The 14,043-nt window shown below is 42.8% G+C and overlaps 1 protein-coding gene across 6 annotated transcripts in view; it reads left to right on the top strand.

The window, feature by feature from the left end:
• The window catches only part of Ncoa1 (nuclear receptor coactivator 1), a 251,421-nt gene extending 240,774 nt beyond the window's left edge, over positions 1–10,647 (top strand). For 3 of the 6 annotated variants that reach the window (XM_063231459.1, XM_063231449.1, XM_063231489.1), the window contains 3 exons: positions 569–752; positions 3,828–3,917; positions 8,365–10,647. In XM_063231459.1, the coding sequence (XP_063087529.1) occupies positions 569–752; positions 3,828–3,917; positions 8,365–8,535 (445 nt within the window). In that variant the 3' untranslated portion in view covers positions 8,536–10,647. Of the gene's footprint in view, positions 1–568; positions 753–3,827; positions 3,918–8,222; positions 8,280–8,364 lie in introns of all 6 variants that reach the window. The other 3 variants (XM_063231479.1, XM_063231471.1, XM_063231465.1) reach the window with 3 other exon arrangements.
• The last annotated feature ends 3,396 nt before the right edge of the window (positions 10,648–14,043 follow it).

Genomic DNA, 14,043 nt, shown 5'->3' with positions numbered 1-14,043 from the left:
AAAACACCTATACTTGCCCTTTTATTTTGCTTCCTGGAAAAGACATGAAGCTACCTGTGTTCTGGCCTAAGGAGATAACTGTAATTTAAAATAAGCTTAGTCAGATTTAAACCCACTGGGCAGAGTTCAAATGTATCATCTGTTTTTTAGTTTTTGTTCTTTTTTTTTTTTTTTTTTTTTTTTGTCACTTTCAGGGATCGAACTCATGATCGTGTACTTGGAAGGCAAGCACTTGTGCCACTGAGCCACGTTTTTGTCTTTTTGAAACAAGGTCTTACTGTGTAGTTCAGCCAGACATTGAACTCTCTATGCAGCCCAGGCTGGCCTCAAATTCAAGGTGATCCTGCTGCCTCAGCCTCCTGAGTGCTGAGATTACAAGTGTGCACCACCACACCTAGCTCAAAATGTGTCTGAATTATATTCAGTCCTGGTACATTGTAATGAGATAGTCTTACATGTAATTTAAGAATGTAAAATATTTTATTTGGAGCTCTGTTAATTTAAAACAGAATCCAGTCACATTATCCATGACCAGCGAATGTAATCGGCCTTGTTTTTGAGTTAACAGTGTGTTCAGTCAAGCTGTCCAGAACCAGCCCACACCAGCGCCCCCAGGAGTGTACAACAATATGAGCATCACCGTGTCGATGGCAGGCGGGAGCACAGATGTTCAGAACATGAACCCAATGATGGGCCAGATGCAGATGGGCTCTTTGCAGATGCCAGGAATGAACGCTGTGTGCCCTGAGCAGGTGAGTGGCACAGCTGCACACTTGCCACACACACACACACATACACACACACACACACACACACACACAGCCCGCTGTTCACTGTCCCCAGGAAAGTCACCGGAAATAACTGGGATTTTATGTTCTTTCCCAGTGTTTTTTGCTAACTGATGGCCCTAAATATATACAGTGGAAATTTTGGCAGACATTACAAGTAATATTTTTTTTTTGGTACCAGGAATCAAGTGCAGGTGCTGCACCACTGAACTATAATACCCAGCTAAATAAGACTCAGTCTCATGAAACTTTGGTGGTTTTGATCTGCTATAAAATGTTACACACAAACGCTTGAATATTAGCACATTTTCTTCATTTCTCTTTTAGTTTAGTGAGCATTTACTCATTATTTGCTGTCTATAAAGATAGCTCTGTGAAACATACATAGTAACTTGTTGAGGAGACACAGGGTGAAGAATGGATTGAGTAATAGAACAAAATAATTGTGTAAGAGATAAACTCCCATAGGACCATACATCCTTACATCAACGGAAAGGTATATATTCGGTTGCCTAATGAGTCATTAAAAGGAAAGGGCCTAGTCAGGAAAAGCATCATGGAAAATTTGCCTTTAAAAGAGGACCAAGCTGGGTGTCACTGCAGGAGGTTGAGGTGGGAAGACCGTTGCAAGTTCAAGACCAGCCTGGACTACAAAGTGAGCTCAAGGCCAGCCTGAACTGCATAATAAGATCCTGTCTCAAAAAGAAAAAAAAGAGAGAGAGAGAAAGAAACTCGAAGGCCAGGTATGGAAGAACACACCTGTTATCCAAGCTGTTTAAGAAGCTAAAGCAGAAAGATCCTAAGTTTGAAGCCAACTGGGCAGCTTAGACACTGCACATATGTATAGGCAGAAATACAGATCAAAAAGCCTAATGAGCGTTAACAGGTAACTTATATCATGTTTAGTGTAGAGTGTATGTGACAAACTATTCGCGGATATCCCATGCCACCTAAGTGTTTATAGAGTTGTCTTGGAGCCTCCTGCAGTTTTTTAGGAGTGATGAAATTCAAAGTAATGTTGACGAAGATTATTGGAGTAACTCCCTCTAGTTACTATTGTTACACCAATCAGCAGCCATAAAACAGACTACTGCTATACAACCATAGTTTATAGCAAGTCTTCAAAATATATAAATACTGATTATGTTTTTGAGTACAAATCCTTTTCTATTGTTGTTGTGGTGGTTTTGGCACTAGGGACTGAACCAATGTCTTCACACTGAGCCATCTCCAAACCTTGTGGGTTTATTTTGAGGCAGGGTCTTGCTGCATTACCCAGGCTGAGCTTGAACTCGTGATACTCTTGCCTCAGCCTCCTAGAGTTCTGGGATCACAGGCATGTCCGGCAGTTTGTTTCTGGTTTTTGGTTGGTTGGTTTGGGTTTGCCGGGTGGTTTGAAGTCCCCCATGAAGTTATTACTTCCATTTTTGTTCATCTCTTCTCATAGTTTCAGATTTTTATCCACTATCATTTTCCTTGTGCATGAAAGCTTTCCTTTTCAGAACTGAACCCCAGAGTCTTCTCACTGAGCTGCATCCCCAGCCCCCAACGTGTGTATGTGCGTGTGTGTGTGTGTGTGTGCGTGTGCGTGTGCGTGTGCGTGTGCGTGTGTGTGTGTGTGTGTGTGTGTGTGTCTTTCCTGAAGCTCCCAGACTTGCAGGGATTGCAGGTGAGCATCACTGTGCTGGCTCCATTGATGTTTTTATAGTGTCAGTCTGCTGATGATGACTCTTAGTTTTTGTTTACTTTCTCCCCTGCATTCTAGGTTAACAATTTTAGCCTTCAGTATCTTAAAGATCTCCTGTCGTAGCATTCCAATGAGATGCTCTTCATTTTTTTCCTTGTTCCTCTGTATGGTTGATTTTTTTTCTTCCACTGGCTGATTTTAAATTTTTTTCTTTATAATTTGCTTTAATCAATTTGATTATAACATACCTGGTGTGATTCTCTTTGTTCTTGGAGTTCACTAAGCTCCTTGATTCATGGGTGTACATATCCTTACTTATCACTTCTACCATTTGAATCATTCTGGCATTGAATTTAATTGATTTTCTTTTACATTACGAGTCATACTTTTCTCCTTTCTTACATGCCTGGTAATTTTTACTAGATGCCAAACCTGTGGCAATCACCTTGTTTATATTCCTAGAAGTATTCGTGACTATTTTTCTGAGCAACTTTTAGGTTATTTGGAAACAATTCTTTCAAGTCTTACTTTTTTATTTGGTGAGATAGAAGCAGTATTTATTTTAGGGCAAACTTTGCCTCATCACTAAGGCAGAATTATTCTTCTATCTTACCTGACACTGTATGGATTGGGACATTTTCCATTCGACTGTTGGGATTGAGACTCAGTCCTAGACCTGTGCGGTCTTTGAAAATTATTCCATTCATCTGTTCAAGTGACTCCTGTACTGAGAGCTGATCAGATCAGATCAGATCTGCACATCTCCAGCGCTTCCTCTCAGAGCTTCTGTCCACTCTGGTACTCTGAGCTGCAGGTTCAGCCGCAGCTTCTTAGCTCATGAAGACCGCCAACCTATATGGACTGGGGGTTCACTGCACTGGGATTCCTCAATTGTTCCCCAACCTTTTGGAATCGGTGTCCTTACTGCCTTTGTCCAGTTTCTTGAGTGCCTTTGTTTTATATTTTGTCCATTTCTAAGTGAATTCAGACTAATGTGATCCCTATTACTGAATTTTGACTGAAGTAGAGGTCTTTTGTTAATTAACTTGTGGGGAGAATTAACTTTTTATTAAAATGTCATATATAAGTATACAGCTCAGTGGGCTTTTACAAAGTGAACACAACTGAATAGCCATCATCCAGATTAAGAGACAGTGTCACCTGCGTCCCAAACACCCTTCACCCTCACAAGAGGAGCCAGGGATTTACCACAATGTAGTATATTGCCTACCTTTTTGTTTTTCCTACCCTCCTGTTACTTTTCTGTCAGTGACACTGTTCTTTCATTGAAAAATTTGTTCTTCAGCTTAAATAGCTAACTGATAATTTGGTTTCATGTTCACTTTTGATAGATAAATGACCCAGCACTGAGACACACAGGCCTCTACTGCAACCAGCTGTCATCTACTGACCTTCTCAAAACAGAAGCAGATGGAACCCAGGTCAGTAAGAAAACTCTGAGCCGGGAGCCGTCAGATACACCTTAGACCCATGGAGGTTCTTTGGGTAGCATTGTGGTCAAGCGTTTGACCTTGGGGTTCAGATCTAGTGTGGCCTGTTCCTACCTATATTGTCGTGAGCTTATTACAGAACTGAGCTGCTGTGTGACCACAGAACTAACGTCTGCTTCCAGGACTGTTGAGAGGATGCAAAGCGATAAGCTTTCAGGAGATTGAACTCAGTACTCAGAGAAGATAATAGAAGCACAGAAATGACCACCAATTGTTATTTTGTAAATCAACAGGCTAAAAGTCATTTTAGTCAAAACACCTCAAAAACCCCAGTAAATTCTTACTGAAGACTCTGCTGTGTGCCGTGCCTCTTTAGAAGCTTGTTCCTCAGCAATGCAAATAGCAGGGTGGCCACGTTCCTCTCTTACCTAAATCGAGAAATTAGGGGAAGAGGTAATTGCACTTTTATAACTTGAGTGTAGTCTATAGTCTCTTAAAAGTATTTTTAACACAGTCATAATGTACAAGTGGAGCTAGAAGTGCACGTAACTGTGGGGAGAGGAAAAGAAAGGAACCTTCACTGTGAGCTGTAGGACTCTCCAGGCACTGCGCGAGGCCTTGTGTGCTTTATCTCCTTTCAGCCTGACGTAACCAATGAAGGAGGTAGCACCCCCTTTCTTCACAGATAAAGAAAATGAACCTGAGGGAAGTTGATTGTGTGTGCCATTCATAAAGCTAGAGAGAAGAGCCGAGCTTCAGGCTCTGGTCTTACTGACACCGAAGTCCTTGCTGTTTCTGCCATAACTGCATAGGGCCTGTAGAAATGTAAACACTGAGCTAGGTGCACATGGCCCAAGAAGGCACACTGGCGATTGCTGGGCCACCCTAGAAGGTATTTACACAGGAGATGGCCTGAATTGGGCCTCGACACAGAGTTCTCAGGCCAAGTGAAGGAGGAAGGTGTGTGGTTGTCGGAGGCCAGGGTAGGGTGGGTTCGAAAGTAGAAGACATAGAGACAGGATAGTTTGGGGCACCAAGTTCACTAATGGTGAAATTGCCGCAGTAAACAAAAGTGAATTTCCAAATTGCATATTAAACTAAGGGGTCCAGACTGAATCCAACAGAGTAACCCTTGGAGGACGCTTGTTTCCACACTGTCGCAAGGCGGAGGCAGCGAAGATTCTCTGGGCAGCTGGTTCCAGAGGAGACAGTCAGCTAGGAAGCTGTGTCCAGAGTCTGAGGCTCAGGGAGCAGCACTTCAGTCTCAGGAGGCAAAGGGAGGTTTGTGATGGTGGGATGACGGGCCAGGTCATGTCACACAGGCGTGAACACGGCAGCACCACAGATCATGTAAAGCAGAAAGCAGCCAACTTGTAAAGATTTGGAGATCTGGGACGGTGTTTGAATTGAAGTAAAAGCTGTGCTGACAGATCTTCAGAGCCAGTGCTTAGTCCTCACCCTGTGCTCCTCCTCTGGAGGAGCTTAAACTTCTTCCGTGTCGAGCTTTGCCCATCTATGAAAGTGGCAATGTAACAAGTCCCGAGTCTAGTCTACAGGTAACGGTGCCAAATGGCCAGAATCCTGGGTGTGGTGGCACACACCTGTAATTGCAGAACTCAGGAGGCTGAAGCAGGAGGAGCGCTTCGGGTTCAAGGCCAGCCTGAGCTGTAAAGTGACACTCTGTCTCAAAAAAAGAGTGGGGGAGGCTAATTTTGTTTGAGAGCTTGATTTACTCTTCTCAGGTTTTTTAACTTTATAGACTATTTAAAGAAGTAGAATTTTCTCTCTAGTTTGTTTTTGTCATGCATGCCTTTCAAGAACATTTTAAATATTTGTGAACAAAATCACCTTAGTGCCCTAATATTTCATATGTAGAGATATGTAAGCATGGAACTTTATATATGCTATATTGATTTCAAAATCAGTGCCTAAGCTTGGAATTTAGCTCAGTAGCATAAACGCCTGCCTTGCAAGCACGCAATTGTGAGTTCAATCCCAGGTACCAATAAAAACAAAAAGTAAATCAAAATCAGTGCCTAGGACTGGAGATAGCTCAGTAGTAGAGTCTCGACGAGCATGCGTGAGGTTCAGTCGCCAGCACTAGAGGATGGCAGGTACCCAAAAAGACACTATGGTTTATGCTCCTGTGAAGTTTAGAATCTTCTTCCTGTTACTGCCCATTGTGACATCTCTGTTTGCTCCTGTGTTTTTATATTTGCCAAACAGAAGCTGGGGGAGAGTGCATTAGATAGAAATACAGAGACAAACCTGGCAAGCGTGAGGTCATGAGTTCAATCCCCAATACAAAAAAAAAAAAAAAAAGAAATATAGAGATGGATATCCAGAAAAAGAGAAGAAAAAGACAAGGAGCAGAGGACTGCAAGAGTATGTGGGGCCCGCTGTGTTGAAAGTAAGGACGAAAGAATGGGGAGGGACCTGGGATTTAGCTCAGTCGCACAAGCACCTGCCTGGCAAGCACAAGGTCCTGAGTTCAATCCCGGTACCAAAACAGAAACAAAAAGAATGGGAGGGGCCAGATAGAAGAGAGACGAGGAAAAGAATACAGCACGGAGAAGCAGAAAGAGGGCTGGCAGGGGCTGACGGACTTGGGTAAGAGGTAGACCTGGCCAGCTCCAGGAGGAAGAGCAGGAGAGCGTAGCACAGGGAGGGCACAGAGGCAGGAGCACAGACTGGAGGGCCGGCCTGCTGTGGACACCCAGGAGAGACCAAGAAGAGGGAAACAGATGGGGGCAGAGAGGGGCACCAAGCAAACTCTGGAAACCGGGCAGAGAGAAAGACGAGAAAAACAGTGCCAATCCAAGGGAGCAGTTTAATTCATCAGGCACTAAAGAGCTCAGTGCAGGGGCTGTCTCCCTAACCATCAGGAAGTAGACTTGAAATACAAATGCATTAAGGGTAGGAGACCATGTGCTAAGAGACCGGGTATAGTGGTGCACACTTGTAATCCCAGCATGCAGGCGGCTGAACCAGGATGATCACCATGAGCCTGGCTACATAGAGTTCAAGATCAGTCCGAACTACATAGCAAGACCTTGTCTCAAAAAACGACAAAGCTGGGGCTGGGGATTTAGCTCAGCCGGCATAAGCGCCTGCCTTGCAAGCAGGCAGTCATGAGTTCGATCCCCCCTACCGATAAAAAAGAAAAAGACCAAAAAAAAAGCATATTTGAAACTTGGCCAATTAAAATGTAAAGGAAAACAACTTTTATTTTATTTTATTTTTTTGGTCTTTTTGAGACAAGCTCTTGCTATGTAGTTTGGACTGGCCTTGAACTCACTTGTACCCCAGGCTGGCCTTAGACTCACAGTAGTCCTCCTGCCTCACCCTCCCAAGTGCTGGGATTATAGTCATGCACTAACATGTCCGGAGAAAACAAATTTTGTTTTATTTAGGCTAGAAGAGTTTTCAGAAAAGTTGCATGTAATTGGTATGCATTAGTGATGAATGACAAAAAAATCACTAACCTGAAACTTTGTGATCCTATTAACATGAGGTATAAGTGTGCCAAAAGTTTGAGACACTTAGATGCAGAGGCCCTAGGAAGGCATTTCCGTGTGTGGTCTGGATTGTTAAAAAGCATGATACTGGCCTTAACGCTATGAACAATTTTTTAAGAAAACTGGTTGGTAAGACTAACTTCTGGCTTTGTTTTCCCAATAGAAAATCTTAGAACTGTGCATCTTTAGACATCTTTAAGAAATGCATGTGGTCTACTGAAAGTAAAGGGAAAATTCACACTGTTTTCAGATAATAGCTTTGCTGTTACTTTTAGCTCAAGTGTTTAAGCAGAATGTCTAGCTGGAAAAAAATTAAACATATTGTTGTATTGATGTCATTTGGTGTCATTCTAAAGCCAGTATGTGCAGGAGTGATGTGATAATGTACTTAGATACTATCTAAAACTTTCGGACATTCGCCTTAGTAATTTTGATGTCCTGCTCCTGAGTTGTGGTCATTTTATTTTGATGTTACTGGGTTACAGTCCTTAACTTCTCAATGACGTCATAAAGACTTTTTCTTCTAACTGAAGTCATCTGTAGAATGCTATTTAAACTAATTTTCCAAACAGCATGTTATTTTTTAAAACCCAAGGCTGGATACCCAGACTGTGAAACTGGGTTTTCCCGAGCCTTGACAATATGAGCAGTGACATTTAACTTTCAGTACTGATGGCAACCCTGTAGGAGGAGTGACCATTCCAATTTTGATTTTATTTTAAAGTGTGAACTTTCCAGAACCCTGAGCAAAATGAGTGCAGCGATTTTCTTTTTGTAGGACAAGAAGACAGAAGAGCTCTTCTCTGTGGTGACTACAGACTAGAGGAATGCTCTAGTGAGTTCCCACTTCACGTAGTACCCACTCACAAGCCGGGGGGGCAGGCCCTTCTGTCTAAACACATCTTTCATTTGTGTTCCAGCAGGTGCAGCAGGTTCAGGTGTTTGCTGACGTCCAGTGTACAGTGAATCTGGTAGGCGGGGACCCTTACCTGAACCAGCCTGGTCCACTGGGATCTCAAAAGCCCACGCCAGGACCACAGACCCCCCAGGTCCAGCAGAAGAGCCTCCTTCAGCAGCTACTGACTGAATAACCACTTTTAAAGGAATGTGAAATTTAAATAATAGACATACAGAGATATACAAATATATTATATATTTTTCTGAGATTTTTGATATCTCATTCTGCAGCCATTCTTCAGGTCGTAGCATTTGGAGCAAAAAACAAAAACAAAAAAAAGTTCACTTTTGTTGGGAGATTGAGAGATGTTTTTGTTTCTTTCTTTGTAAAGGCCTTGGATATTGAAAAAAAGACAAGGCAAAACAGTTGGACAATCTGTTTCTTGAAAGCCAAATTTAATTGTTATTTTTGTAATCAGTTATTGGCTTCTTATTCTGGATGAAGGCTTTGGAGGAGAACAAAATGATAAGTTCTAAGGGGCAACGAAACTCTGCCTTGTCAGCTCCATCCTGACCCTGCCCAGGAAGGGGGTCCGGTGCAGCTCCACACCCATCCACCGAAGGCTGTCCGTTCCTCGAAACCCAGCAGCCCTCGGGCCCCAGCCCCAGGCAGTCGTGTGTACAATCAACCTCTTCAGCAATTCTGTATCTGTTGGCTTCAAGAGACTATTTTGCCTCCATATATGCACCCCTTCTCCTTTTTTAAAAGATGGATTTAAACCAAGATGCCTCCAGGAAAGAGGAAGAAATGAGTATGTTCACAGAAGAATCAAAAAAAATCAGTTTGGGGAAAAATGCAATAATTTTTGATGAGATGGATGAAGGACAAGAAGTGAGTTCTGTCAATTCTTGTAGATACAGTTTTCTGATTAAATCTTAGGGGGAAGCAGCCTGTTCTTTCTGCTTTTATTGTATTAACAGGTGAGGTAGGTAAAGTTATTTAAAATAAAATTAAATTTATGATCCAAGTAGCTTATTTTTCCCTTAATCTTACTGTAAATACATTTGATTTACTGTAGAAATTTATTTTCTCCCATTTAGTTTGATGCTTTCATTATCATACTTGATTTTTCTAAATTGGTGTGTGAAATTTAACATTGGTTGAATTGCAGTTACATTTGGCTAGTAGTATTTCGTCATTTTAGTAACTGTGACATCATGTGTGGATTTACTTTGGGGTTCATGCCAGAGCGGCACTGCCAGGAAGAGCCATTCCAGCTGAGCTGCAGCGTACGGCCCCAGAGTGTCTGGGCTCACTGGACCAGAAGTTTGTGGGCTGCTTGTACAGAGGGAAATCAGTGCTCAAGGAAAATCTGCTTTTGTTCTTAGATTGACTTTGGGAATTTGAATTTCCATCAGTGCAAATACAAATTTCTCTCTCCTGCTCTGAGGCTAATCAGTATCATGTTTTCCCTTTGTGTCTTATACACTGCCGCATCCCGTCTCATCCTGGCCTCTGAGAAAGGAGCCAGCAAACTGACTTTCTAGTTCTAGAAGTTCCACTGAAGGCCAGGAAAGCTTGAGAAAGGCTTGTGGAAGAAGCAAAGGTAAACCCCTGCCACTCACCTTTATCTGCATCCCTGGGCCTAAACGATGACAACACTGACCTTCTGCACCAGCTACCTCTGCTCGCACAGAGGACAAAAGGCCGTGAGAACCAACGTGGACGAGGAACATGGACTCAGACTTCAAGGAAGAAGCCATTTCCCCAGGTCCTGCTTTCTGCATCTCACCATCCCTAGTTACAGATGACTCCACTGAACAGCATCTGTTCAGAAACTACACCGAACAGACAGATTGGTGGAAGGGCTCACATGGGTAGCAGCCATGACAGAGAAATAGGACACTCAGTTATAAACATTATCTCTTAGTTTTTCAAAAAATGCATCCCTGATTTCATCCATTTCCAGCTTGAAAGCCCAGCCATATTACTCTAGTCCTGCAAAACTGCTCTAGGAGGTCGTTTCCATTTTGCTTGTGATATTTAGACCTGCAGACTTCAGGAAGTTCACCTTTAACTTCAGCATTCCAGATGAAGTTCCTGACTCCGTACTTTTGCATAAAGAACTAAAAAGAAAATTGGTAAGGAAAATTGGAGATGCTAACATCCTCCCCTGTCCCAACTGCACCTTAAAATATGCATGTCACCTTCAAGGTTTTATAATTGCACTGTTTGTTTTATGTATATGTACAGATTAAAATTATTGCTACATTTGAGGAAAATAAAATTGCTTGCTTCTATGTAATTTCTGTCATTCCATAGGAAATTCACTTTTCCAGCTACTGAATAGAATTTGTTTAACAACCTCATGGGTTGCCTCTTCATTTATAGAGAAAAAATAAAACCTACAGTCTTCATGAATTGTCAAAACCCGTAATGAAAAAAAAAAAACCTAATGACTAACAAATAATGAAAGAATAATAAAATACTGAAAGCTGGAGATCCTCAAAGTCACCCTAATGTGAACAACTCAGCGAAACTTGAGATCAAAGTGAAGTTGCAGTAGAGGGCTTAAACGGCTAACCTGACCATCTGCCTAGCACATAAACACTCTGGCTCTTGGGTATCTGGTCCAACCAGCACAAGATACCAGATCTCTCTCCTTAGTTTTTATGCAACATTTATTGATACACATGTTGACTTTTACATGAGGATGCACCTTCAAAGTGATAATGTGTTTTATAAAAGTTAGGTCCTGTTTCTTGTTTTTTGTTTTGTTTGGTACAGGGATTGAGCTCACGACCTCATGTTTGCCAAGCAGGCAACTTATGCCACTGAGCTAATCCCTGGCCCTTTGTTGTGTATTTTTAAGGCAGCCAAAATTCACCAACAGTTGACTAGCTGGGACCAGGGTAAGACCAGTAAGCAAGTGTGATTCTACAGCAAAGCAGGAGGGCCTGTTTCTCACATACATTCCACAGGTAAAGTCAAGACTCAGTAACTGTTGTGTGAAATCGTATTTATGGGACATTTCTTTCTCATAGTTCACATGAGATAAAAGTGATAACTTCTCTTGGATGGGCTGAAGACTGATGTAAAGTTATCCTAAGGTAGAGTGGAGGACAACAAATAATCCAGGAAAAAATAATATTGCAGTCAGGAAACTTTACCTTCTTTGCGATTTTTGCCTGTGAGATTGTATTCCTCAAGACCTTGAAACTCTCAGACCCTGACAAAGAGAGACAGGACAACTGTCTGCTTTCCACTCGGGCTGACTTGCCATGTTGATACTGGTGTCAACTGCTTCCCTGAGTACACTGAGCAGCTCAGAGAACACCTGATCCTTGCCTTTTTTTGAGGGGAGGACCAGGAATCAAACTCAGGACTGAGCTATGTCCCTGGCAATTTTTGTGCCTCTGAAGATCTTGATGATTTAATTAAGCCCATAAATTCTTTTTATTGTAGAAAATTGCCAAAGAAAGCATTTCTTTATACAGAACCCTTTCTGCCCACACTGTATTAGTTTTTGTTATGTACTTTATTTTCGTTGCCACCAGAACTTGACAGAATTGAGAATCACCAAACTCTGTCTTCATTCACTCACTCATCACATTGTGTTTATCAGCAGCTCCAAAGATACAGAGAAGGGTCCTGTCCTTGTGGAACTTACATTCACACGGAGCAGGGAGTTACAGTCAGGATTGAATTAAGGGGTACAAAGGAAGGGTCTGAGTTGCTTTGGAGTGAGTGTCAAGGATTAAGGCCGGTCTCCCTAGAAAAAGATGGCATTTGAGATGAGGTTTGCAGGCTGGTGCAGAACGAGCTCAGTGAAGAGCAGAGCGAGCAGGCTTCTGTGAGCAGCACATGTGAAGGCCTGGAGACGGCAAGGGCTGCCAGAGAGCTGGTTTTTAAAACTGTTAATAGTGGGCTGACCTCTCCGGAGCATGTTACTACAATTATGCCAGCGGGTGCACTGGAGAGGAACTGAGGTCAGCTTTGGCTCCGTGAAGCGTATTCACCAGGCTTTGGGATCCTAAAATGGAAATTGTACCACCTGATTGTGAAGGTGTCTTTCGTAGCTAGCCCTATCCAGAAGTACAGGGTTCTGTTTCTTCTATACAATACACTGTAGCTGGTGACAAAAAGCATTCAGAGAAAAGACTTTGTACTGCAACCACTTCTAGTGTTCATTCTCATCTAGTGCACAGATCTTTGAGAAAGTTGTAAAGAGAAAATACACTTTCAGGTTATCACACAAACACTACTGTTTGTCAAAGGAATAGGGACAGGAAGCCTCATCTTCCAATTCCAGACTCTGAGCTCACTACCCTGGACTGTGTGATTTAGAACCAGTTCGGGGCCTGCACACTAAGCTCATTGTGTGACCAAAAGCATTGATTTCTCATGTGCAGTATCTTAACTGTGGCTTTGAAAAGAAGGACAGTTAAGTTGAAGACTGAGGAGTCCAACCCTTCAAAGTTTGCCAGTGGGGTTCTCGGACCAAGTGGAGTGATCCTTGGCAGATGGTCACCGGACAGGAGCATTCTGTCTGTATGCCTAAGCGAGATGAGAAGGGCACTCCATGAAACCACTGTCACTGTTTTAGAAGACGCAGGTTCCTTGTGGAGCAGCTGTAAGAACAGCTGACAGGGCCTGCCGCATGGACGCATGCCTCTAATCCCAGCTGCTCAGTGGTCTTACACAAGAAGACCCCAGGGCAACCCATTGAGAACCTGTCTCAAAGTTTTTTAAAAGGGCTGGAGGTGCAACTCAGAACTACATGGTAGAATACTTGCCTAACAGGTGCAGGGCCCTGGGTTCAACCCCAGTACTCCAGCGAAAAAGGGTGGGAGTGACAGAGGATCCATAATTGTAGAGTCTGTTTCTGGGATCATGCTTAGAGGCACTCGGATCTGGCTCGTGATCCTTCTGCAAACGAATGTTTCTCATGGGATTTGGCTCTGATGTGATCATTTGTTTTTGATGAGCTGATGCAATACAGACAGTGTGACAGGCAGGGGGGCAGTGCAGAGATGCCTGCCTACGCTGCTGTGTCCTGCAGTGGAGATCACACACCAGATACTCTGCTAGGCAGTGCACTAGGTGAATACACACTTGTGCTACTTATTGTTCAGGTCTTTCACATATATTGATCTGCAAATTGCCGTGAAACAAAAGTTTCTCTACAGAAGATAAAACTGAAGCTCAAGTTGTAGTGAAGTGGCTGGAAATGCTGGACCCAAGAGCCCATTGTTGGGCTTTGGCATGAACCTGTCACTGATCTCACAGCACAGAGCAAGCCCTAGCGATGAGAGCATCCCTCACAGTGATACACAAAGACTGGCCAGTATCCTCTGGAACTTAAACTTGTGGGAGCTTGTCAGTATTCCCATTTTTAAAATAAAATTTGGCACAAACTCTGAGGTTAAAGATGCATTTTGTTTTAATTTGTGTCAGGGTAGTACCACTTACATATATGTGTGTCTTTAGCCTGCCTTCTACCGAAGATCCAGTCCCAAATTTCCAACTAGGAAACATGTCACATGGATTACACCCCCTGCACACCCCTGGTACCTCAACATTAAGTCCCAAATCCACGTGCTTCCCCACAGCTACATTTTTGCAAACCTTATGTGACGTAGTTGCATTATCCTTCTCTTGGTAGCCATTTTCAATAAATTCCCTTTTTACTTATTTCACT

Source organism: Cavia porcellus, unplaced genomic scaffold, assembly GCF_034190915.1.
Source record: "Cavia porcellus strain 051 isolate PalLab524CR breed Dunkin Hartley unplaced genomic scaffold, mCavPor4.1 scaffold_1, whole genome shotgun sequence".
Lineage (NCBI taxonomy): Eukaryota > Metazoa > Chordata > Mammalia > Rodentia > Caviidae > Cavia > Cavia porcellus.
The sequence above is the reverse complement of the archived record's forward strand: the minus strand, read 5'-3'. Positions and strand labels throughout refer to the sequence as shown.